The sequence below is a fragment of the Rhipicephalus microplus genome, unplaced genomic scaffold, assembly GCF_043290135.1.
Source record: "Rhipicephalus microplus isolate Deutch F79 unplaced genomic scaffold, USDA_Rmic scaffold_90, whole genome shotgun sequence".
Lineage (NCBI taxonomy): Eukaryota > Metazoa > Arthropoda > Arachnida > Ixodida > Ixodidae > Rhipicephalus > Rhipicephalus microplus.
The window spans coordinates 79,639-107,006 of NW_027464662.1; the positions used below are offsets into that span (position 1 = coordinate 79,639).

At 48.5% G+C, this 27,368-nt stretch overlaps 1 protein-coding gene across 1 annotated transcript in view; it reads left to right on the forward strand.

The window, feature by feature from the left end:
- LOC142790265 (uncharacterized) overlaps positions 1–27,368 on the forward strand; it is a 65,339-nt gene that overhangs the window by 14,159 nt on the left and 23,812 nt on the right. Inside the window, exon 4 of the mRNA XM_075885222.1 lies at positions 5,339–5,443. Within this exon, the coding sequence (XP_075741337.1) occupies positions 5,339–5,443 (105 nt within the window). The remainder of the gene's footprint in view (positions 1–5,338; positions 5,444–27,368) is intronic.

Below are 27,368 nucleotides of genomic sequence, written 5' to 3' on the forward strand. Positions count from 1 at the left end.
GAGTGAAGGTAGTGAATTTATTTTCTGGTAGAATGGCGAACATAAACGTGTTGCAGAAGAGAATGAGCTGCAGATTGCAAAGATGACCAGGACATGGTATGATGCGGGTTCGGCAGCCACCGAGCCTGTTCTGACCACGTTTCAAATTTTCCTTCTCACCCCCCCCCCCCACACCCATTTTTCTTGTCTCGCCGAATAACGAGCTCTTTCTTCTGCCTCATCTTCCGACGATTGGCCGCTCCCCCATATGCTCTCGCTGGGTCGCCATAACGCACTTCACACGCATATAAGCAGGTATATAGTAAATGGCTACCTCTTAGTAACGGCTTTCAACACCTCACATATTATTTCTTTAACTTCGTTGATTGATTGATTTGTGGGGTTTAACGTCCCAAAACCACCATATGATTATGAGAGACGCCGTAGTGGAGGGCTCTGGAAATTTTGACCACTTGGGGTTCTTTAACGTGCACCCAAATCTGAGCACACGGGCCTACAACATTTCCGCCTCCATCGGAAATGCAGCCGCCCCAGCCGGGAATCGAACCCGCGACCTGCAGGTCAGCAGCCGAGTACCTCAGCCACTAGACCACCGCGGCGGGGCTCTTTAATTTCGTTCAATAGATTTGTTTTACATGGCGGCTTTCAGCGCTCTGCCGTTTCAAGCCTTTTCCTTGAGTGGATTGTCTCTGCATGGCACCAAAAGAAAAAAAAAACAACTCGCGTAATTCTCGCGTCTCGTTCACTTGGTCATGGCAACACTAACTTGACATGCTTGTGATACGCGTAACGACTGATCGTATGGAACGCGCAAGCCCACTTCCTTCGGCCAGAAATAAATCTGATGATTCGTGGTCTGATCACTTGACAACACCAGGGATTGAAAACGTGATCCCCAACATCAGTTTCACGATTTAGGACTTACCTCTAAATTTTAGAGAAACGACCGCGTAGGTAAACTACACACAAAAATGACTCACAAGGTGCATTGTTAATTTTTCAAGGACGGCTCGACGGCGACCGCCCTGTTCCTCTTTGTTTGTCTTCCTTTACCCCCTCCCCCCTCCCTTCGAAAGTTTTCCACACCTAATGTGGTTTCGCACTGCCCCCTTGATTGAAGACAATGCAATGTTTATTCACGTCACTTGGTCTTACATGGCTTCCGTGACCGGCCCATGGAGGCAACGCAAAGTGACCACGTAAAGTTATAGCGTCATCATATGACACACACATTGAATGACCGCATGATCCAGTTACAAATTTTATCAATCTGTGACGTCATCACGTGATAACATTTGTGCATTCCTCGTGTTGATGACATGGGACGCCGGCGGTTGATTCCTGTGTTTGATGAGGCAGCTAAGGCCTTCACCTTGAAAAAAAAAAAACAGGACCAACTAAAATAAATTATACAATCATAGTGCACCGCCATGTAAGCCGCAGTTAATATTACGAGCAATCACCCGGAAAGAAAAGTAATAGTCAACCATATGCCCATGGTACACATAAGGCTTCATTTACCTACTAGGCCATCCATTTATATTTATGCAATATATGACAGGCATACGGTCTCAGTTAATAGGGAAATTTTGAGCTGTGTCAATACTGCAGTCTAAGCAAAAAAAAATGGTATTGTTCGCTATATTGACTTTCTCTCAAAAAGCAGTAAGTTGCAGCCACGTGCCCTGTTGACGCGCCGTCAATTGCAGCGGGAACAATTGAATTTCATCTAATTACTCCTATACATTTTTTTTTGTAAAATCTGCTAGCCGGCCAAACACTAAGAGCCATTTGCAAAACTTGTTCAAATATTATACTTCCACATTTGTAAACCTCCCGGATTTTGTTCAGGCTGCTATTCAACTTGTACAGGCAGAATAGGCGTATTTGTAACTTTCATGGTAGGTGGATATTAGTAGCGCATTTTCTATAGTATGCCTTTCATGCACGAACATGTAGAGTGATGTAACTTTGCTTGGCGTTTTTTTTTCTTTCAAATGTTGGAGTTTAGTTCAAATCTTGCGCTCGGCGAGCTTTGTACGCTACCTCAGGAGCGAAAGTATAAGCCAACTAATTTGCGGTCGTACAGTCCTTCTTACTCTTCTACTTTGCCTGACGTCTTCCCAATGTGCTGTGTTTATGATGATGTGCTAGTTCAGGCCAACAAATTATTAAATAAAATGGCGGGTGTATGGCTATAAAAAATCATTGGTAACTATGCATGAGCACCGGTCCTCATATACCAGGTGTTCAAAGTTATTCTCCATGATTTTCCAAAAGTAGGTGCTCGATGACACGTGAGAACCACTTTTGCAAATACGTTAGGTGGCCAGAGGGACAGAAAGATGATTATTATGGCTGTCAGCAGCCCAATGGGCTAAAATTTATTAACTAACTTTTGGCTGGCTGCGGTAAGTTGGCATGTTTATACTGAAAAAAATGTTGGCAGTGGTGTCTGTACACAGTTTCAGTTGAAAGATTTTTTTCTAGCACACCTGTGCTCCGAGATATGTGGTTTCAAAGTTTAATTGTCTTTCGCATGATTCCCATGCAAAAGAGTGTAGGTATACACGCAAAGCTCCTCCCTAAAGTGACGCATCTCTTGCGTGTGGTGTTTAGTCTGTGAAAAAAGTGGAAGCGTAGACATACATTATACCAATTGCCCTTGCCCTCTCGGCCGGCGAAATCAAAATGTGACAGCGCGGTGTGTCATGAGCCTTACGCATGATCCTGATAAACGCGATAACAAGAGACCATTTTTCGCGATGTTTTTTCGTGACTTTTGATAACACGAAGACATCTTGTTGTGAACGCGTTAGCTTGGCTGTCTTGTTGTAGGGTGCCTCCGGTAGCACGGCGTTCCTGCATTGAAGGTACTCCAAGGAATTCCACGTGGAGTTCCTTCGAGGTAATATGGCTGTTTCTGGCGTGAAGTATTCTACCAAGAAAAAAGTAGTCGTGGTACTTGCTATGGCTGAAATGAATGGCAACGCTGTTTAGCATTAGAGCTTTACGCGTTTTGTTACCCACACCGTACCCTTCCAACAAGGCCCGTTTTTATAAACCTATTTCGACACTTTTGCACTACCGGCTCTGTCCACCTTCCAAGATGGACCACAAAGGCAAACGTTGATGAAGACTCTAAAATCGACGTTGTCACGTACGTAACCTTGATGCCAGAGCTCATCATTTGACAGATTGCCGATCAGTTCGGTCGCAGTGTCGGAAAATTCACAAATGCTCTAAGAAAGTATAAGATCCATACACATCACATTAACCTTCATCAGGACCTAAATAAGGTGGACTTGGAAAGGTGAGTTGACTTCTGCAACTGGGGCCTCATCAAAACTAATCAAGAAAATGACTTCTTGCACAGAATCATTTGGACTGATGAAGCTCGGTTTTGCCGAAATGGAAGTGTTAATTTTCACAACGCCCATTATTGGGCACGAGAAAACCCACACTGGCTGAGACAGCACAAGCATCAAGTTTGCTGGAGTGTGAGTGTGTGGTACGGCACACTTGGGGACAGTACCATCGGACCTCACTTTTTGAGGACTACTTGAACGAAAAGATGTACACAGAAGAAATATTAGGTGTTGTCGTTCATGACCTTGTCTGCGGTGTTTCCCTGAGCGACCTGCACCAAATACGGCTTCAGAACAATGGACCACCACCACATTTGTTTACTAGGGTGAAGAACTGGTTGGACAGATGTTTTCCACGACAGTGTATTGGGCGTGCAAAAGCAATCTTTTGGCCACCAAAATCTCCTGACCTTTCCCCGGATGACTTTTCCCTTTGGGGCTAAGGTAAAGATCGAGTTTACGCAACAGAGCCCAGCGATGTTAATGACATGAAGGACAGAATAACATCTGTCTGTCCGAGTATTACTGCAGAAGTAGTGCGCCGAGTCATCGAGTCGACGCGAGAGCGGTTCATGTTTTCCGTTGCTGTCGTAGGCAAGCATTTGGAACACTTCTTGGGGCATTGACTTCTTGAGAGGCAAAGAATTTCGATGAGGTTTGTGGCTGACCAAAATAAACTTATTTAGCAGCAGGAAATATGCGTTAGCAAGGAAAAAAACTGTTTCAGTTAGTATTGGTAGAGTTGTTGCTCTTGATTTCAATGAAAGTTACAGTACTCGGACATCAGCAGCTACGCTATTCGCGTAGCCGAGTCAACGACGAGGCACGCATCTCTAGTAATTATTAACTCGCGCACTGGCATACAGATTCTCCGATAGCGACATTATATCGCCATAGTATCTGCCACTATCGTTAGAGGCTCTGCAGTTGCGTGTTACGACACTGGTCGCAAGGCTTCTTCAATCTTTGATTTCGACGGCCAAGAGGGCAAGGCTAACAGTTATCACCAATGTCTACGCTTACACCTTCTTCACAGCCTAAACATCACACGCAACAGATGCGTCAGCTTAAGAAGGAGCATTGCGCGGGCCCTCACCCTCTAGCACGCGTAATCATGTGAGAGACAATTAAATTTTGGAGTCATCTCGGAGCAGAGACGTGCTAGAAAAAATCTTCCAACAGAAACTGTGCAGAAACACCACTGCCTACATTTTTTTCAGTATAAACATGCCAACTTACCACAGCCAGTAAATGTTATTTATTTAATTTAAGTTAATTGGGCTGCTGACAACGATAATTATCATCTAAACGTCTGTATTCCTCGCCGCCTAACTTATCTGCACAAGTAGTTCTGACGTGACTTCGAGCGCCTAGGTTTGAAAAAAATCATAAAGCCTAACTTTGAACACCCGGTATAGTGTTGAGTGAGTTGGTCACTGCGCGAGGTGAATTACCTTTTTTTTTTCGTTACTCCTAACTCTTGCATGCACAATTCTATTCCTCGATTAGTCGTGCGATGAAGTTTTTTTTTTCGTTCCTTTCTTATGCCTGTTCACTTTGCGCATTTTTACGCACGCACCAACGTTCTCAAGCTCTATCACTACACCACGCTGATGCCACTTGACACGTGAGCTTTGACATTCTCTAGTTTCTCCAGACACTAAAACCACGCCTAAAGGCGGGTAAGCTGCGCTGTATTATGAAACTCAGTAGATTTCCAGTGCGCTTTGTAGAATCCCAGCGCAAAAAACTGCAGCGCGTAGCAGACGCCCCTCGCTTCCCGCACGCTCTCGAGCGCGGAAGGCCCACGCGGGAACCGGCGCTTTGGACACTCCCCCTTTTCTAGGTCACTCTAGTCATGAAAAAAAGGCAGCGTAAGTAGCTTCAGCACTGCAGTAGGCAGTCAATACACTCAAGTGTGACTGCGACTTTAGCATGCCATTGAATTTCTGGTCTTATTTTTTCTACAGACTGACGTACTCACACTACCTCCACCCTATGAGACAGCGTGCATCGACTACCATCGCTTGAATGACACCAAGACGAGAACCGGATTCTCAAAAACACAGGACAAGGTAGGCAACCAACTGCTCGCGTTGAAAACCACTCAAACAATCTAAGATAAAAGTTTACCGAGAAGTCAATCGAAGTTCTCTGACCAGTTGCTCTGTACCGAAAAAAAGAACGACAAGAGAACGATGAGAACACAAAAAAAAAATACGCGTGACATTTTCAGTCATTATTTCTTATTTTATTTTTTAAACTTAATTTCCATTGGAGGTAACAAACTCATAACCCACTAACGTAAAGGTCTTGTCACCCGTTTCTTCAACGATACCCCATTGTGGGTGGGTGCGAAAAATGAGAGGAACATCATGGCGGATAAGCCTACTCTTAGCCCGCACAGCACCTTTCTCTGTGCATTTGTAGGCAGCCTCAGAAAACACTACACGCACAAATGGAGGTAGATAAATGTCGGGCCTGCTAGAGTACATCGGCACAAGAACACAACAGAAAACAATGCAGGCACTACGGACGTTGCCTCTAAAGCTTATGCTCCTTATTGCCGTCAGCCGTACAAATACATCTGCTGGCACCAGACATATCTGCGCTATTTAGAGCAAACTTCTGGCATTTTGTTAACAGCAAAATGTTTCGCGGACCGTTCCTTTTGAGTCGATCTAAAAAACCGTCATCATAATAAACGGTTATTTGCCACATAAATTGGCTAAAACCCGCTTCTTTACTTTTGGCATTAGCCATCGATTTTCAGCGACGTTTTCGTAAATAGAGCCGTTGCCGCCGCCTGCGATTACTGACAAAACGAAGAACCCACGACGTTTCAGGTGAGCTTGTCAACACCTCTAGGTCACGTTATCTGGGCACGAACGTCACGCATGACGCCATTGGTTGGAAGGTACATCACTATCAACGCTCTCTCTGGCAGTAGTGAGTAATGCTGGCAAAACAGTGAGAACCACGATGCGGCGCTGCCAACAGGAGCCAACCACTATCAGTGGTAGAATATTGACACCCTTATCAGAAAATTTTCATCTCAGTTCAGCTTTTGCAAAGTTGCCGGGCGCCAAGCGGGACATTTTCTTCTCCGCCTCCCACATGAACCCGAGCTGCTGAGGTGCAAGAAGACCAGCTTTGACCTTAGGGCTTTACCAGAGTGGACCCTTTCAAGGCTTCAACGTCTTTCAATTAGCATTCACAAGCAGGCGAGAAACTAAAAAAATGACTTTTTTTTGCGCGACCTCTCCCACATATTGCCAAAAACTACGCTGATTGATACACGATAAAGTTATATGAAATGTCAAACAGAAAATCTCGAAAACAAACTACGCCAAACAGGTTTTCCTACATGATTGCTACTCTTCATAATACGTACGTAAAAGATTGTAGAAAGACCCAACTGCTCGAAACTGATACGTAATTCTTTTGAATACTTCCGGCTATTGCACATACGATGGCGGTCTAGTGGCTATAGTGTTTGTCTGCTGACCCTAAGGTCGCGGGATCAAATCCAGGTCGCAACGGCCCCATTTCCAATGGTGTCGAAAATGGCTTCGGCACCGTGAACTTAGATACAGCTGCTCATAGAGTCCAAGGATGTCGAAATTTCCGGAGCCCTGTGGCGCCTTTCATATTCAGATTGTGGTTTTAGGGCACTGAATCAGAACAGCTGCTACTTCAGCGATTGGATTGTTGTAGCATTATTACTTCTGAACGAACGAAACAAGTCGAAAGCTAAGGGCTCATATTTTCATTGTTACATACAATATTGATTGCTTACTTTGTGGAGATAGGTTTGCTGAAGGCTTACCCTACGAAGCGACCGGGAAGGGATGCAACGTACTCCACTGTCGTCGCTCACAAAGACGCTGCAGCGAGGTTTGTCTACTCTCCGACACGGAGCAGAGATGGCTTTCCAGGCAGGTTGTCCACAAAGACTGGTTTATTTACCCACGATACTGTACAGGATAACAATCACGGGCTTGGGGGCCGACAGGAATTCCGCAAGACTGACTTAGTGTACGCTAGCCGGCAGGCGCTAGGGCTGTCCAACAAAGGGTGGCAGCCGAGCGCGTATATACGAGAAGCCACCTGCTAAAGCAGCGCGTCTACCCCGCATGGAGGTCAGTGTAATCTGCCCGGCGGCGGGTGAGGGCCGAGCGAATTCAAGCTGCCCGGAAAGGGGGTGTCACAAGCGGCCAATGAGGATCGGCAAAGCACCGTGACGTGTGCGAACGTGACGCGAAGGGAAGACATTGCCAGGGCAGGTTTGGACACGTGTGCCTCCATGCAAGGAAACCCAACACGCGGCTTGTACCAGAGAGAAAGGAACGGCGGGGAAGCCAAGGTAGCCATGCTCCCGGCACTCGAGCTGCACTCGGCCAGCACTCGCGGAAACTGCGGGAACGAGTCGCCATAGGGAAGGGCGCGCTCGATTTCCCCATTCGCACCACCTAAAGACCCAGGCCAGCATGTAAAAGAGGCTGTCCGAGGCCAAACAGAAGAGTCGACTCAGCTACAGGAGGGCTTACCAACGGGGCAATGTCCACCAGGAAGATGTCTCCGCGAAGGCCAGAACAGAAGGGTGCTGCACAACACGGAGAGACGAAGTTGGCGGTTCCGTAGTGACCAAGGCCACACACCGTTGTGTGACCAAGGCCACAACCGTTGTGACAACCGTGACAACCATTGTGTGACCAAGGCCACACAACGGTTCCACGAAAAGTTCCGCAACACCAGTGAGAGCCCATTGCCAGGAAGGAGGTCTGCAGCTTCCGAAGAACGGGTTGAGGCTTGATGCAGAGACAGCCAGCTCGATTGAAGTTCGCCGGTTGCAGCCCGCGAACATACGAAGCGTGGCTGCAAAGTGCATGCAGCAGCAAACCGCCGAAAGATGTGGGGCAATGGTTGGCAGGAGCAGCCGGCTAGAATGACAGGCAGCCAGGAATGAAAGCTGGAGCAACCACGCGCGGCAATCGGCCAAAGATTGAGTGGACAGACCAGCAGCTGAAAGCGGCTGCTGAAGCCGCCATGTGTGTTGAGCTGGAAAGGGGTGTGAGCAGGGAGGAAGCGAGAATCAGGCCCAATCGAAGAAGACTAGGGGACAGGAGGCCGCGTCAGGAAGAGGCTGGCAGCATGATAGAGTCAGGCGAAAGGAGTTCAGAAGCAGACTGAAATGCCTCCGGCATGGCCGGCTTGCCGGAAAGAGAGCCTGCCTAATGTTGCCACCCAACAAAGGGGACACTTGCCAGATTAAGGCTTAGATGGCACATCAGGGAGGATTTTCGGCCAGGTGGGCTTCCTGCAACTTTCCGATCGCGTCCGCGCATCTTTGAGCGTATACTCTCTTTACTAATGCAGCCTGGAATAAAGTTTAGCTGCATGCTAGTGGGAGAAAGGCTTGTTAAGAGCACGGCAGTTTGTACTGGTGGCGTGACTTGGGGCCAGCTCAACAGTCTTCCTGCGGTTGTGTGACCGCCTCCACCTCTCCCAAGCCACTGCTGTGGGCGGCATTAGGGTTTTAGAGACGCTGCATGAGCCCGAATGGCTTGCCCGCACGAGACTTTACGCATTGTCACAAGTGGAATAAAGAGCGTCATGATTCATGCCTGGCCATTTCTTTTAGTGTTAAGGCCATTCGCGTCTTCGGCCAACAGGGAGCCATTGAAATCTTCTGGGATGACTTTCCTGAGACTGCACCTTCAAACACTCCTGCGCGGATTCTTCTGGTGGGATGATGCACAGGAAAACTCTGCCGGCGACAAACAGATGTGAATCCAACGAGCCCGCAGCAATACCATACTGTGTAAACAGAGCATGGCAGCAACAGCAATACCAGACATCCAACAGGCGCCCGCTCCTTGGGTGTGCACTAAACGGATCGCACTGCTGTATTTTTGGTAGTTCGTGTCTGCTTAATGCGATACCCGCAGAAGTGACGTGCTCACCCAAGGTGATCAACTCGAAAGTCACTTCACCGTCTGGTTTCACAAATTTTGACTCATAGAAGCCAGAGGTTGCGCAGTGCCTACTTGGTGTGATTGCTCTCCAGAATAGCGGACACAATTGTAAAATGCCGAAAGGAGGGCAAGCGACGAAGGCGAGAGCCACGGCGTTTTCACTCCCATTCTGGAGCGTGCAGCAAAGTTGTACTGCTGCAAAATCAACGCCCAGCACGTGAGGCGGCATTGGGCTCGCACACGACAGATGCTCGCAGAAGCGATTAAGCGGCATAAGGTCCATTTCGCCCACAAATGGCACTTCATTGACAGCAGTCAAGCTACCAGTGAGCAAAATCTCGAGTGACGTCCTGTACTTAGGGCAACGGTAGCCACTACGAGGGTTGCGAACGGTTGTAAGGCCCCGGAACGGACAACCCTGTAGCCACCACTGGGGAAGTCATGCCCGTGCGCGCGAAGAAGTTGCGACCAGTATCGCGGGCACGGGAAGATAGGGAGATGCACACTGAGGGCGCACGTGATTCTGCCAACGACCAACCAACCGCACAGCGCTGCAAGAAACAGCCTGTTCACTCGCGAGGTGGAAGGCAAAGTTATCCTCGGAGCTGCGCCGTGGTTGTGTGCAGCGGCCGGCATGGACCTCCTCAAGCCCGACCAAGCGTACATTTGCCGGCTGGTGCTATGACTAAAGTACGAACCACACGTACGCTCTGCGTACGCTGCCCGAGTGCGTGCGGTATGCGCGCCGGGCATGCACAGTTGTCGCAAGCGCGCCTAAACGCTCGGCGTACGCGAGTGTCTGCGGCGATCTGATTTCGGCCTTGCGACGGCGCGCGTCTAGCCGCGCTGGCCACGTTTGGAGCCCTGCAGGTACGAAAGAACGGCGTGGCTGCGCTAGCCAGCGTGTAAGAACCAATTTAAATGACCTTTTCTTTTTACTTTTCGTGCCTGTTTTGCATCCCTACATACAGGACGAGTGCACTCAGAGCCATATGTATTCATTAACGAATTCTATCATACATGTTTCGCCACAATATATGAATGCATCAGACCGCTTATCTCTATTTCGCACGACGGGTCGAGCACATCGTAGCAATGCACACCATGCACTCTAGTGTGTTATCGTGGTCGTCTGTCCATGCTTTGTAGTGCTGAATAGTTTTAACCAGCAGCACTCGTTGGGCTCGATCACGTCGTGGCGGATTTGGCGCAGCAGCCGGCGGTGCACTACGTGTCCTGCACGTAGCTGCGATGTGCAGTGCACTCGTGCACGCACTCATGGTTGCCTGGTCGTGCTAAGTGGTGCCGTATGGTTCTGTCCGGCACCACCTGGACTTACAGAGAGCAGCAAGTTCATATAAATCACTCCAAGGCTCACAAACAGCTCAGTACGTGGCGCCACCCGCCTATTTCCGCCTGCTCGGGATAAGCGCGCGCCCGCGCACGCCTGTGCGCGTAGTGTGTGGGTGGAAACCGCCATTCCTCGCGAGTCGCGCCCGCGGTGCGCGCGCTGACGCGCTCCTGCTCGCGCTCGGGCAGCGCACGCATGGATCCGGCTTAATACACAAAGAACGGGAGGGTGCCCCGCCGCGGTGGTCTAGTGGCTAAGGTACTCGGCTGCTGACCCGCAGGTCGCGGGTTCGATTCCCGGCTGGGGCGGCTGCATTTCCGATGGAGGCGGAAATATTGTAGGCCCGTGTGCTCAGATTTGGGTGCACGTCAAAGAACCCCAGGTGGTCGAAATTTCCGGAGCCCTCCACTACGGCGTCTCTCATAATCATATGGTGGTTTTGGGCGTTAAACCCACCAATCAATCAATCAAAGAACGGGAGCCTAGCGCGACTACCTTGCGTGAAGGCACGTGTGAATCTGCCGGGCAGCGGGCGACTGGGCGAGTGCCGAGCGAATGCAAACTGCCGGGTAAGGGGTATCACAGGTGACCAATGATATTCGGCGAAGCAGCGTGACGTGGGCTGGCGTGACACGAAGGGGAAACATTGTCCGGGCAGGTTTCGACACGTGTCTCCGTGCTAGGAAAACCGAATCGCGGCTTGGGCCAGACAGAAAGGCGCGGCGGGGAAGCCAAGGTGACTATGTTCCCGGCACTTGAGCCGCACGCGGCCAGGGGGACTCGCGCAAGCTGCGGGAACGAGGCACGAAAGGGAAGGACGCGCTCGATTCCTACAAATGTTCCTTGGCAATTTAGGCAAGGACTAGGCCGGAGACCGAGCAGTGAGCGAATATGGCATCGGCTCTAGACATACAAAAGGGAATTACTAGTAAAGTTCGCAGAACATTATTATTTGTGGATTTTGAGTGCCTTCTACAAAAAACAAGCTAACCGTAAGTGGACGTCAAGGGGCCCTAATGGCGAAACTAAAAATGAAACAGTGCATTTGGTGCGCACACCTGGACATTGTACAGGGTGAGCAACAAGTTGGCGAAATCCGATGCAGTGGCTACAGAATTGTAAGGTCTCGAATTCACGTACACTTGAAGAAGAAATAGCAGAAACTTATATGCAAGAAGCTAATTAATGAGCTAGCACTTAAGGGGAAAAACAGGAATTCAGAGTTTCGCTTCAGATTAGACTCGCGGCTCTGACCGAGGTATTAGAGTTACGATTGATGCAATGAACATACAATCTCGCTAGTAACATTAAGGGGTGTGAAACGGAAGTAAGAAGTACAGTCATTAAACGGGACACTGGCAAGCTATCCCAGTACACCATAAACTTCATTAGGGGACGCCTGATGATAGAAACCTTATATGCAACAGACACAGTACAACTGGTGGAGCTCTTAGACTTAATCAATAGGCGTAAGGTAGCCGACATAAGAAGGTGCAACATGGAGAGATATGAGCATGTTGCAAGGAGCAAAAGAAGCGCAAAATATGCGAAAACAAAACTGCGCACTGGCGAAAATTAGATGTGTGCATTAAGCTAAAAGAAGGCATGGTCACAACCAACATGGATAAGATAGTGGAGGTGGCTGAGGAGTTCACAGAGTTTTCTACAGAAAGTGAGACACCCAAGATGGTATTGTAAAAAGCAGTAGTGGCCCAGAGAAATCTGACATCCCACCAGTTACGACAGGGGAAAAAAAGAAAGCCCTAAAGAGAATACAAAAATGCAAAGTCGCTGGTGAAGAAAAGTAACTGCCATAAGTGAAACACATTCAGTAAGAAAGACAGCGACGAGTAGCAGACAAGATTTGAAATGGAGGGAGTGCGCACACTATCACGGAAAGCACGGGGCGAGTGACCCGAGCTGTGATCAGTTTACAGGTGTAACGTGGCGAGCACAAGACCGGGTTAATCGGTAGAACTTCGGAAAAGCCTTTGCCCGGCTGTGGGAGTAATCAGGCGGACGGTGGTGATGATGATGATTAGTGGAGGTTTGTGGCTCAAAGGCTATGGGTGGCCAAATAACACCACCCATTGGCATCTAAGCGATGACCAATGATTGCGATTACAGGTGCATTATGACTGTATAAAGGCCTAAAATGACAGTGACACGCGATGTGATGCATGGGTGCTGAATAAATGGCAAATTGTCATGGTATCTACTAATGGGAGATCGAAAAACAAGCACCAACGCTTCCTCAGGGCCTTTGAGACCAAAGGCTAGCAGGTGCTTTGGCGAGTGACTGCCGTAGCAACAACCTCTGTTGAGAGGCTGTCCTGCAGGTATCCTTGATTTACGGGGTAAAAGTTATGAATGTCCTTTGAAAACGTGAACAATGACTTGAATTTCAACATTGGTTCATTACCTATGAGCATTCGAGGATGAAGAGGAATTTGTTGACAGCAAGCTGACGAAAAGTGTTTTTTTTTTTCTAATGGATTCCTATTCGCTACAGATAATGAAGATGTGAATGACAGTGAGTTGTTCACCACACTTATCACACAAAGGTTGATCACCACCAGAAAAAGTAATGAGTGTGCGCTGTATGTGTCCTCATCCTAGTCTCATAAGTGTTGCTTCAAGGTGGCGTGATTTTGATATTGGCGGCCAATTCCCCAGAAGTGGTTTTATGAGATGAAGTTTATTCTGTGTTTGGCTGACCCATGGACGCTGCCAATGGTTCCTGAGCTTTCCTTTGAGATAGGTTTTCAGGTCCAGTGCAGAGACAACTATGTCTGTATTGGCAGTACTTTCATGGGCGGATGCAGCAAGCTTGTCCGCCAACGCGTTTCCGTGGATCTCGCAATGCGCAGGCACCCAGCACGCTACAACATGCTGCCTAAGCGTGTAAATTTACCATAAGTTTGTTTATAATGAGATTAGGACATCATGTTTGTGTTTTTTCATCGCTTTGAGAGCTTTTACCACACTCAGAGAATTAATGTATAATACTGCCTTCTGTAGCTTTAGTTACTTCACATTCTTACAAGGAAACGTATATTTACGGATATTTACGATATTTACACGCGACGACAATGGCTGGCTCACTGGCGGGCTGGGATCAGTCTCTATACACTTCGAGTCGTTTTTTTTTTCAGGCAGAGACCCTCAACCGCTTTTTGCCCCAATCCCACTACTGCCTTGTGGCACTACCCCACGGCGTAAAAGAGCAGACTGCGAGCTTGTCACGAAAGTGGAGTTTTAGGTGCCACATAATTCTTCAGTCTTACGATTTGCACAACAGTATATGGTGGTGGCGTTGAGTGCGCTGCATCGATGACTCGATGTATGTCGTAGGTGAGGTCAGTGAACTTGTGCAGGACTTTGTATGGTCCGTCATAGCGAATTAAGAGCTTTTCAGAGAAGCCGATGTGACGACATGGGGTCCACACGAGTACTACAGAACCGGGTATATACGAAACTTCACGGTGGTGGCAATCATACCGATATTTCTGAGCAGCTTGAGAAAGTATGAGTCGTTCTCAGGCGATTTCCCGTGCTGCGTCGGCTCGTCCTATGGCATCGTGGACGTATGTGACGGGGGAGCTGAACCAACGGGAAGGAGTGTATCAAGAGGGAGAGAGGGTTTACGTCCATAAAGAAGGTAGAACGGGGAATAGCCTGCGGTGTCATGTCTGAAGGAGTTTTAAGCGAAGGTGACGTGGGGTAACGTTTCGTCCCAGTCGCGGTGGTCTGGAGAAACATACATCGACAACATGTCGGTGAGAGTGCAATTCAGGTGCTCTGCAAGTACATTAGTTTGTGGATGGTACTCCATTGTGACTTGGAGGCTCGTGGAACAGGAACGCACGATATGCTGGACGATGCGAGATAAAAAGTGTCAGCCTTGGTCAGCCACGAGCTGTCGAAGAGCACCGTTATGCAAAATGATGTCATGCAGTATAAAGTCGGCGACATCGGTAGCACAGCTGGTTGGGAGAGCGCGGGTGATCGTGCAACGTGTCGCGTAGTCGGTCGCCACGGCAACCCATTTGTTCCCGTATGCAGAAGTGGAAAACGGCCCGAGAAGGTCGAGCCATACGCGGTAGAATGGTTCAGCAGGAATCTCAATAGTGTGAAGGAGGCCAGTGAAAGCGTTGTTCGTCGTTTTCGACGTTGACAAACGTCGTAGCTGGTGATATACTTTTGCACAGAGTGATATAGGCGTGGGCACAAAAAAACGGCGTCGGGCGCAATAATAAGTGCGGATGACTACCAGGTTACCAGCGGCGTGTTCATCGTGAAGCTCTCGGAGAACATCTACACGCAAATGGAAAGCACGACGAGAAGGTGGTCAGGACCATTAGGGCGCATGTTATGGCGGTAGAGAACCCTTTCGTGAAGGGAATACAGGTTAAGGGAAGTGGGTGGAGTAGCGGAACTCTGGCTTTCTAGGATGGGAAGTAAATCCGGGTCGTGGCGTTGTTCACAAGCGATATCAAGAAAGTCTGATATTGATAAGACGTAAGCCTCAGTAGCTCTCTCTGTGGCCTCTGGCAGATCCACTGGATACCGCGACAGGCAGACGGCGTCCTGGTGGAGGTGACCAGATGTATACACGATTGAGGTGTATTCTTGGAGGCGGAGAGATTAACGACCGAGATGGGCCGTGGGATCCTTGGGTGACAAAAGCCAGCAGAGCGCATGGGGATCAGTTACAACAGTAAAACTGCGGCCGAACAGGTACGGGCGAAATTTAGCGACAACCCAAACAAGACGAAGACACTCTCTTTTGGTGATGAAATAGTTCTTCTCGGCAGGGGACAAAAGGCGGCTGCGGTAGGTGATGACGCCGTCACGTCCATTCTGACGCTGATCTAAAACAGCACCAATTCCGTGGCCACTCGCGTCAGTGCGTACTTCTGTCCGTGCGGTCTGGTGGAAGTGGGCTAATATTGGCTTAGTCATGAGGGCTGCAATGAGCGCCGAAAATGCAGCCCTTTGAGGCGATTTTCAAGTCAAGGGGACGTCTTTTTTCGGAAGCTCGGTGAGAGGCAGCGGAATATTATGGCAAAATTTCGGATGAAGAGACGGAAATAGGAGCACAAACCAAGGAAGCACCGGATATCCTTAGCAGAAGAGGGTACGGGAAGTTGAGTCACTGCGCGAATTTTTTCCGGATCAAGCTGTACCCCAGATGCGTTAACGAAGCGACCAAGTACAGTTATTTCGCGACGACCGAAACGGCTTTTGGAGGAGTTCAGCTGGAGACCAGCGTTGCGGAATACTTGGAGAATACTGGACAGTCACTCAAGATGGCTCGCAAATGTCGGTGAAAAAACAATGATATTGCTACGGCATAAGCCGGGCTGTAGTATGTGCCGGGTAGGTAGAAGAAGAAGACGACGTTGTCTGGTGCGGCCTGAGGAATCTATCTTTACCACGACTGCCAAACTTCATCCTCACCCTGTAGATAAATCCACCAATTCTTTAATTCAACCGTAACAGTTTTGTAATCAACCAAGTAACACGACGCTTCAAGCGCCTGATTTACGATGAAGCCGCCGCCTTGCTGGATTGCCCCCGTTATCACTGGCAGCTGAGATGTCTCACGGCGAAGAAGGAAACCGGATCCCCGCAGCTGCAGACCTTCTACCAGTCTCAGCAGCACCGCTAGTGCCAGGTTCGCGTGCGGCTGGTGCCTGGTTGCGTCAGGATTTGATGGTGCCTCGCACATTCGGTGGCAAATCTGGCAAGGACGTGGACGCCTGGCTCACACACTACAAACGGGTGAGCAAATATTACCAGTGGGACGCGGAGACTCAGCTGACCAATGTAGTATTTTTCGTAACGTACACAGCACTCGTGTGGTACGAAAACACGAAGATGCCCTCACGTCATGGGATCGCTTCGTTTCCAAAATAAGAGCGTGCTTCGGAGACTCCATAGCTAAGAGAAAGCAGGTGGAACAAACGTTACTGCAAAGAGCTCAGATCCCAGGAAAGACGTGCACGACCTATGTCGAGGCAATCTTGAAGCTCTGCAAGATTGTCAACCCTTCTATGTCAGAGGAAGACAAAGTTGGCCACTTGTTGAAGGGCATTGCCGAGGACTTGCATCAGTTCCTCATCAGCAAAGACAGCCTTGCTACGGTAACCGACGTCATAAGCCACTGTCGCACATTCGAGACCCTGAAGATGCGACGTATCACCCCCCAGCTCGGTCGCCTACCGAATGTAAGCACCGTGGCAAGTGTTGACGAATACACGCCGCTTGATCTCGCGTCAACGATTCGCCAGATCGTTCGAGAAGAGCTCACTCGACACGTTCGCCCGACGCCGTACGAAGCTACACCCGCACCTACTCCCTCTCGCCCTCACGTGTCAATTGCCGCAGCACGCATCGATGACTGCAACTACAGGCCACCCTCACCACCAAGGTCACAGCGCAATAACTACCCGCTGCCAAGGTACGAAGACCGCTTCAATTACCCCCATCAGCCAGCCAACACCTATTACGGCCCGAACGAAGATGTACCTGTACCACCACCACATCAGCGCAATGCCTTCCAGGAGTACAATGCATACCGCCAAGCGCCTGTGTGCTACCGTTGGGGTATCGCCGGGCATATAGCTCGGTTCTGTCATCGACAGAGAGAGCCGACATCCCGATATCATTCCCCATCAGAGTTTCCGCTAGCGGGCACTGGTCACAAGAACGGTCATTGGCCCGCCTATTCCTGGAGTACCTCACGGTGGGGAAATCACCGTGGCAGTTCTCCCGCTTCTGACCGTAGTTTAACGCCTCCATCTGGCCGACTGAATCGTGCCCCTTCGCCGGGACGACGCCTTTCATTACCGCCACCGCCGGGAAACTAGCCAGCGCGACCGATGGAGGTGAGGTCGCACAACAGGATTTGCCTGAGATGCCTCCGCCAGTTATAATGTCCAAGAACAAGATACGTGTGGAAATAGATGGCTTTTGTACAAGTACTCTGGTGGACACTGGTGCTACGATATCAGTTATGAGTCTTTCTTTCAAAAGTCGCATTGGCCTCAAATTTATGTTTTCTTGGGGCGAATCAACAAGGTTTCGTGGTGTTGGTGGGGAAGTACTTCATTCTGTCAGAGTTTGTGCCGTCAATGTCTTATTAGCAGGAAAGATGTTCCAAACAAAGTTTCTTGTGCTGCAGCGTTGTACCCACGATGTGATTCTCGGTCTTGACTTGCTCCAAAGATGTGGCGCTTTCGTCGACTGTGGAAGCGGTGAACTTTCCGTCAGCGGTGACATTGTTCCTGCCCTCGTCGATGAGGCGCCGCAGGCCGCGAAGGACGCTCTGATTGTTTCCGTTGAGCTGACAGTGCCGCCATGGTCAATGAGGTCAGTTGCGGTGTTCACCCCAGAATCTGCCACATCTTTTGATGCCATCGTTGAACCTGCCATCGTTTAATGTGCTAAGAAAGGCATACTCGTCCCTCGTTGTTTGGTATCTGTTGATGAAGGAGCAACCTTTCTGTGGGCACTGAACTGCTCGCTAATGCCGGTTGTGCTGCCTCGAGGAATGAATCTTGGCGTCTTCGATGATTCCACTGAAGGTTCTGTAGCGGTCGTTAACAGCGATGAAAGCGAGAAAGGTAAAGTCTCTGGCAAGCGCAGTTGCTCTTACGAGTCGCAGATCCTAGGCATGATTAGCGCCACTTTACGGTCATACGAGCAGCAGACGTTACGTCATCTGTTGAGGCGACATGCTTCTGTGTTTGACTTTTGCCAAGAGAAGAAGCCACTACCTTTACCATGTTCTCGCGCTCACTATAGGATTAACACCAGCACTGCCCATCCGATCCGACAAAAGCCTTACCGAGTGTCGTCATCAGAACGAAAAGTTATTGCCGACTAGGTTCAGGAAATGCTGAAGAAGGGTGTCATTGAAGAGTCGTGTAGCCCGTGGGCAGCACCGGTCATCTTCGTTAACAAGAAAGATGGTGCCTGGCGGTTCTGCGTTGATTACAGAAGACTCAACGCCGTGACCAAAAAAGTTGTTTATCCGCTGCCTAGGATTGACGATATTATTGACTGCTTACACTCGGCTTCGTACCTTTCTTCAATAGACCTACAATCAGGATATTGGCAGATACCTATGCACCCTTCAGACAAGGAGACGACCGCATTCGTGACGCCTGATGGAGTGTACCGATTCAATGTGATGCCATTTGGGCTTTGCAACGCCCCGCCACTTTTGAAAGGTTTATGGACTCTGTCCTTCGTGGTCTTAAATGGGAGGTGTGCTTATGCTACCTGGATGACGTCGTCATTTTGGGCGTACCTTCGAAGAGCACAACGTCTGTTTAAGCCCTGTTTTAGACTGTGTCGGAAAGGCTGGCTAGATTTTGAACTCTAAGAAGTGCTGGTTTGGTAAACAACAAAATTTAGTTCTCGGTCACCTAGTTGACAAAGATGGTGTCAGGCCGGATCCCCGCAAAATTGAAGCAGTCGGCACATTCAAACCACCCCAGACACTGAAGGAACTTCGTAGCTTCTTGGGCCTATGTTCCTACTTTCACCGCTTTGTGCCCCGATTCGCGGACGTAGTACGCCCACTAACGAGTTTGTTGCGAAAAAACAGCCCATTCGAATGAACACCTGATTGTGATGCCGCATTTTCTGAACTGAAACTTCTACTGACATCTGAGCCCATTCTTCGTCATTTCGATCTTTCTGCTCCTACAGAAGTGCACACTGACGCAAGTGGAATTGGCATCGGAGGTGTGCTTGTTCAGCGCCATGATAATGCAGAGCATGTTGTTGCTTATACGAGTCGATCTCTAAGCAAGGAGGAAATGAATTATACGGTGACACATCAAGAATGTTTAGCGGCTGTATTCGCCATTCAGACGTTTCGATGTTACCTCTACGGTCGTCCATTCACGATTGTGACAGACCATCATTCATTATGTTGGCTTGTTACCCTCCGAGACACTTCTGGCCGCCTTGCTCGATGGGCTTTACGCCTTCAAGAATTTGACTTCATTTCGTACAGAAGTGGACGAAGTCATTCAAACGCTGATTGCCTTTCTCGCCTACCTACGACAACGACGGAGGACAGCGCCGATACCCTCGACATCTGTTTTGCTGCGGTCTCTCACACGTTTTCTGACGCCAATATCTTCAAACGAGAACAATTGAATGATTTATCTTTAGACCTTTTGTTCGTTGACGCTCGGAATCTCAAAGGCAGTGGTCGCTTTCGCATTCGTGATGGACTGTTGTGCAAAACGAATTACTCAGCAACCGGCGCACGTTATTTACTGGTTATACCTCAAAGTCTTCGATGCGACGTTCTCCGTACTATGCACGATGATCCAACGTCAGGACACCTTGGGTTCATTCGCACCCTGCATCGAGTGCAGCAGCGTTTTACTGGCCTCGAATTTGAGATTTTACGAAACAATACGCGTTGATCTGCGATAACTACCAGCGTCAAAAACGACCTACCAGTGCACCGCACGGCCTTCTCCACCACGTAGAACCGCCTACTACGCCTTTCGAGCAAGTGGGCATTGACTTATTAGGCCCGTTTCCTCGATCTTCGAACAAAAACCGCTGGATAATAATGTGCGTTGACTACCTTACCAGATACGCCGATTATCTAAAACTGATATAGCATCAGTTTTAGATAATCGAGGACAGATTGATTGTTTATTTTTAGACTTCAGAAAGGCTTTCGATACGGTATCACACTCTATTCTGATTCAAAAACTGCAGAACTTGAACATTCATCAAACCATTTGCCGTTGGATTGCGGACTATTTAACTTCAAGAAAACAAAAGGTTGTGCTTGGTGGATCTTGTTCGTGTTTAGCTTCGGTGACATCAGGGGTACCTCAGGGTTCCGTACTCGGTCCGCTTCTCTTCCTTGTGTTTATTAATGATATTTCGGATACAATTAGGTGTCGTATTAGAATGTTTGCTGATGACTGTGTGTTGTATACTGAATTGACCGACCAAACGGATTCCACCCAGCTTCAGGATGACCTTAATCACGTGGAGGCATGGTGTAAAAATAATGACATGGTATTAAACACGAATAAATGTGTTCACGTCAGTTTCACCAAAAAGGTTAATAGATTTACAAATCAGTACATCTTAAACAATGAAGTTATTAGGTATGAACACAAATATAAGTATTTGGGTGTCACGCTTTCTGAGGATGGGGGATGGTCTGAGCACATTGGCAGTGTTGTAAGTAGAGCGGGAAAAGCCCTAGGCTTTTTACAAAGAAATTTTAAACATGTAACCAAGGAAGTTAAACAGGCCGCATATTATGCCTATGTGAGACCAATACTAGAATACGCCTGTCCTGTGTGGGATCCGTTTAACAAAATACATATTCATGAATTAGAGCGCATTCAGTCGATGGCAGCAAGATTTGTTCTGGGAAAATATGGCCGAACTGAAAGCTCCCGTTGTATGAAAAGAGAACTTAATTGGCAATACTTACAAGATCGAAGACGTAATCTAAGATTAAAACTATTTTATTCGATATATAACAATAAAACGGGCATTAATGCTTCAGATTATTTAAAAAAAGCGTATTATCAATCCTCCCGTCATGATCACAAATTTAAAGTACGGCCATACAACCCCAGAACGGATCTTTTTAAGCATTCTTTTTTTCCGCAATCCATTGTTGAATGGAACACGTTACCAGCCGATGTAGTTGGCCGCAAGACTGCGGATTCATTTTATGAGGCTCTGTGCCCCCCGCAATAATGCCTAAGTGGCGCTGCGGGATTTGTTTCAAATAAAAAAAAAATAAAAAAAAAAACCGCTGCGATACCATCTTCTACAGCTAATGGCGTCACTGCCTTTTTGTTACGCTCCGTTGTTCTTCGCCATGGTCAACCTCAAGTAATCATCAGTGACCGTGGTCACCAATTCATCGCGGACGCTGTGGAAGAATTGCTTCGTCTCTGCACTTCGCAGTTAAGACATTCGGCACCATACCATCCCCAGACAAATGGTCTTGTAGAACGTACCAATCGAACTCTCACTAACATGTTCGCTATGTACATCTCATCCAACCGCAGAAACTGGGATGAGATCTTACCATTTATTAATTACGCATACTATACAGCGAAGCACGAGACCACGGACTTCATGCCCTTCTACCTGCTCTACGCTCGATCACCAGGCAGCTCCCTTGGTACAATCCTCCCATTTAATCTTCATACCGATGAGTCCATGGCCGAAACATTGTCCCGGGCAGAAAAAGCCTGCCAAATTGCTCGCTTGCGCACACTGGCATCACAAGATCGCTCCTAGCAACGGTACGATCAACGCCATGATGCTATTTCATTCCGCAAAGGTGAATTCGTGTGGTTGTGGACCCCCCAACGAAAACCTGGTTTATGTCAGAAGTTTTTACCGCACTACACAGGCCCCCACGTCATTGTAGATCGCTTGACTGACTTGACGTACGTTGTGGCACGCTTGACGACACCTTCTCGTCGGTCAAATCGAACGCAGTTGGTGCACGTGGCTCGCTTCAAGAAGTTTTATCCCTCCAGTGACTTAAACTCGCCCAGCGGGCTTCGTCTGTGAACCGGGGACTGCTACGGTATGAGCCGGTCTGTAGTATGTGCCGGGTAGGTAGAAGAGGAAGACGACGTTGTCTGGTGCGGCCTGAGGAATTCATCTTTACTGCGACTGCTGAACTTCATCCTTACCCTGTAAATAAATCCACCTATCCTTTAATTCAACTGTAACAGTATCATCTAAGTAGCACAAGCAAGTAGACCTCTTGAAGCCACGCAAAAGGGAATCCATCATGCGCTCACAGGTGGCTGGCACATTGCAAAGCCCAAACGGCATTACTCTAAATTTGTATAACACATCGGAGATTACAAACGCTGTTTTTTCTTAGTCCCGTGGGTCATCAGCGATCTGCCAATAATCAGATCGAATGTCAATTGACGAGAAAAACTTGGCGCCATGAAGGTAGTCGAGGGCGTCATGTATTCTTGATAAGGGGTAAACGTCCTTCTTAGTGACCGTGTTGAGATGTCTATAGTTGATGCAAAACCACCACGTATTGTCCTTCGTCTTGACAAGAACGACCAGGGATGTCCACGGACTAGATAAGTGTTTGACGACGCCTTTGGCGAGCATTTTATCGACCTCTTTCTGGATGACAGAGCGTTCGGCAGCGGAGACACGGTAAGGGCGGTGACGTACTGGATTGGCATCGCCGATGTTGATGTGATGGGTCACAACTGATATCTGGCCTAAAGGGCGGTTGTCAAGATCAAATATGTCCGCATAGGATGTCAAGAGACGGTGGAGGTCTTGTGGCGAAAGATCTACCGCTATCGTTTTGGCAATGTCGATGCTTGAAAGGTTGGGCGCAGTGAGCAAGTTGACATGCGGAGTAGGTTACTTAGCTGACAGTTCACAGATGTCACACTCTTGCACCCACGACACGACGCCTAGTTTGATACCAGCAGGCAGCACGTACGCGGTGAAATCAAAGTTGAAAAGAAACAAATAGATCTGGTTGTGGCGTTCTCTCACCACGGTGTGCGGGACAGCAATGGAATGCTTTAACACAACGTCGGTAATGAGTGAAACGACATATTCACCATCGCGCACAGGCGGATCACACATGAGCTGCACGTAAGTCGCAGCTTGCGGTGGAAAATGCAGGAAGTTGTTGGCACAAAGGCGGCTTTGGGCATCATGGGCAACGGCGGCGTCAAAAGGCAGTTCCAGCTGAAGAAGACCCGTCGAGCAGTCGATAAGGACGGAGTGCCCAGGTAGACCGAGAATCACGTGATGTGGGCACTGCTCAAGCGCTGTGAACACTACGACGGTCCGACAGCCAGCAGTACACAGGCGAGAGGGGCACACGCCGAGAACGGTGCCCCAGAAGGTTCCGGGGTCTCGTGGAGGCAGGAGAATCAGAGGAGACAGCTGTTGATGTTGATCTTGTGGGATGGCTTATTCGGTCATTGCAGGTAAATGAAAGTGGCCACCGCTCCGAAGTTCTGTGCTGTTTTGCCGGGAGAACCAGGTAGGCGTACCCAGCACCTCCAAAAATAATCTTACAAGGAAATGTCTATTTGCGGATATTTACGATATTTACACGAGACGACAATGGCTGGTACACTGGCAGGCTGGGACCAGTATACACTTCGTAGTCTTTTTTTTTTAAGGCAGGGACCCTCTACCACTTTTTGCCCCAATCCCACTGCTGCCTAGTGGCAATATGTTTTACGGGCGCAAGTATCGCATAGGCTTCTGCTGTGAAAATGCTTGTGTAAGTGTGCAGAATGCCGACATCTGGAAAAGAGGGGCTGAATGCTGCGTATGACAAAAAGTATGGAAGAAGCATCTGTAAAAAAATGTTGGGTTATTGACCGTGATAATACAGAGATATCGCTAGCCTGACTACTGCTTAATATTGGCACCTACCAACTATGGGGGTCTGTCTTGAATCCACTACGAAAGAAAATTGGCATATCCCGCGTACAGTGGGAATCGATGCTATGCGAAGCATGAAAGAGAAATGTTGATGTGTCACTTTAAGTCAGCACAACGTTACGAGGTGGAAGTAAATATGTCTGGATGTGTCGTTTATCTTCGTCTTCTATTCACGTCACGTCATATCAAATTTAGTATATGTGGAGCTAGCGAAATGGCCACGAGCGTGCTATGAGCGTGGTATGTTGCAATGTTCTTACATGACACGCGTGTCAAGATTATCATGTTTGCACCAGTCATATATTTTTTCATTCATTTACGTCACGTAACACCAAATTAGGTATATGTGGAGCTATAAAAAACTCCCAAGCATTTCCCCGAGGGTGAACATGGTTAAGTGCGAATGCACGGGGTGATGCTATGAGGGGTATTTATTAATTCGCACTATTATATTTATTAATCACACTATGGTGCCTTTATGGTGTAATGGTTCCTGGGAATCGCAATTTGATCACACGGGGGAGTTTACGTTAACTCACTGGTGAATGCCAACGGATTTTAACTTTACTCCCCCTCATAGCACGCGAGCCCCGGACGAGCAAAGTCCAGGGCTCGCACCTTCTCCCGCGCGGCACGTTCCCTGGCTCGAACGGCTTCGGGAACGTCCACTCACCGTTGACGATTGCGAGCGGCGTCTTGATGCCGGCCTTCATCGCCCTTCTCCGCCTGACGCTTGCGTTGTCGTTCCGCATCTTGGGCCGCGTTCGCGGCTCGATGCTGACGCCTCATCTCGGCCTCACGAGCGCGCAGTTCACCATCCGCTGCACGCTTCGCCCGCTTGTCCTCGGCCTCGCGAGCGCGAAGTTTGGCATCCTCTGCACGCTTCGCCCGCTTGTCCTTGGCCTCGCGAGCGCGCAGTTCGGCATCCGCTGCACGCTTCGCCCGCTTGCACTCGACCTCGCGAGCACGCAGTTCGGCATCCGCTGCACGCTTCGCTCGCTTACGTTTGGTCTCACGAGCACTTCGCAGCGCCGCCTTGTCTTCCAACGTCGGCGAAACCACCGCGGTACCGTCACCTCCAACGACGGGTGCAGTGCTGGCATTCGGTTGTACTGCATTCGTTGTTGATAGTAGCGTTGCCTCCGGGACATCCATCGCACGACCCGCTCTCGACGGGAGACTGAGAGAGAAGGCGGGCGCGTGAGAGCGAGGGGTGCGCGCGCAGCTGCAGCGAGCGAGGAGAGCGGAGGAACGAGCGACGGGGGATATCAGCGTCGCGTCCGTGGCTTATTCGGTAGAGCGTCGCGCTGCGGCCCGCCAAGTCCTCTTTCTTTTAAAGATAGAGAGAAGACTGCGGACGCCGCCGACGGCGGTGGATGGTTTGGGGTTGCTTATAAAGTGTATTCACACTTAAAACGGCCGCGAGCGCATCATGAAGGTCCCAATATACTCCAAGGTAGCGTCGACGCGCGCGCACGCTGGGCACAGCGACGCTATACGTTAGCAAAACACGAGCGCTCTATAGTCTGACGCCAGGCGAGACCAGTTGGCACAGCTGAGCTAGAAAAAGAATTGCCCCCCCCCCCCTTTAGGTCGGGTCCCTGTTGTCGCTACGCACCAAACGCCTGCTTGCGCAGACGTCCCTGTCGGGGTTGTATTGAGACTGATGATGAATATGATGACGACGACGACGACGACGATGACGATGATGATGATGATGATGATGGTGGGACAAATGGGCATCGTGCAAAAAACCTCTTCCAATAAAAGTATACCAGCAAAGCGAGGAGCAGCGAGGTGGCGGCTACTTCTCTCGTATTAGGCTGGACATGTTTTTTTTTTGTTTTTTGCAAGTGCTTTATTTTCACTTCCCCTTACAATCATTCATATACAAATATCTGAACCGATAGCCTAGGAACCCGAGGAAGGCCCAGCATTGATAATATACATACAGGTCAGGGCAGTTTTTTACATATAGGCTTACAGTTGCAAATACTAACAGACAAATGAACAATGGTTTCTACAAAGTGCACCAAAATAGTTATAGCAGATAGATTAAAGGTCCTCATTTGCAAAAAAAAAAGAATTTACTACGCTGATTAAAGTTACGCGCTGTTTTAACCTCCAAAAGTAGAGTTTTCCGGACTTAAGTTCCATTGAATCCAATTACTCTTTCACATTACGTTTTAGTAAGATTGCCTTTCAGCGCGTGTCTTGTACTGCGCGTCGAAAAACAAAACACAATACGAGAAATGGGAAAGTCAGTGCACAAAATCTTAATAACTTAAATTGGAAGCTTATGATTACACAGAGCTTTACGCGATAACACTTGCTGTGTCTTTAAAATGTCGTGAGTTGTGTCACCGCTAGTGTTAGGACTAATTACTTTCAGTGCCCTTTCCGGTAACTTCTACAAATGTTGTAGGTATGTCTTATAAGTTACACCCCATGATTCTAAGCAATCACTGACATGGCTACAACAGAACGCATAACATAGAGATTTGAGTATTTCACGCGGAAAATATTGCCGTGCTTAAATGAGGTGATAACTTCCACACGCGTGCAGATGCTTCTGGCACATGCTCTGAATATTCGCTTCCCAATGCATATGTTGGTCGAAAATGATGCCCAGATAGTTAACTGTGTCAACTTCTTGTATTGGGCTATTGTTCAGGCCAATACTTATGCGACTGGTGTCAACATTATTTCTCCTCGAGCGAAAAACGACATATTTAGTTTTATTGCTATTTAGAGTTAGTTTGTTTTGAGCAAACCACGAGGAAATGCTGAGTAAATCATCCATCAGTTCTATTTGCAGGGCTGAGAGTGTGTCACCTGCAAATAAGAAAGCGCTGCCGTCCGCGCACATTAGCGCCTTAGAGTTGTGTAGAGCATAGGGGAGGTTATTATTGTATATTGCAAATAACATTGGTCCCAACACTAATCCTTGTGGGACTCCTCTAGTGACTGTGCAGAATGTTGAATAATAGTCGCCCATTACTACCCTTTGTCTCCATGAGGATAAATAGCTTGAAAGAATTCAAGGAAATTGTTGGTGATATCGTAACTTTTTAGTTTTCGCAGCAATATATAGAGAGAAACAGTATAAAACGCTTTCTTAATTTCTGAAAAATATACCTATAATTAACTTAATTTCGTGAAGCGCTGAATTTATTGTTTGGCAGAGTATTAATA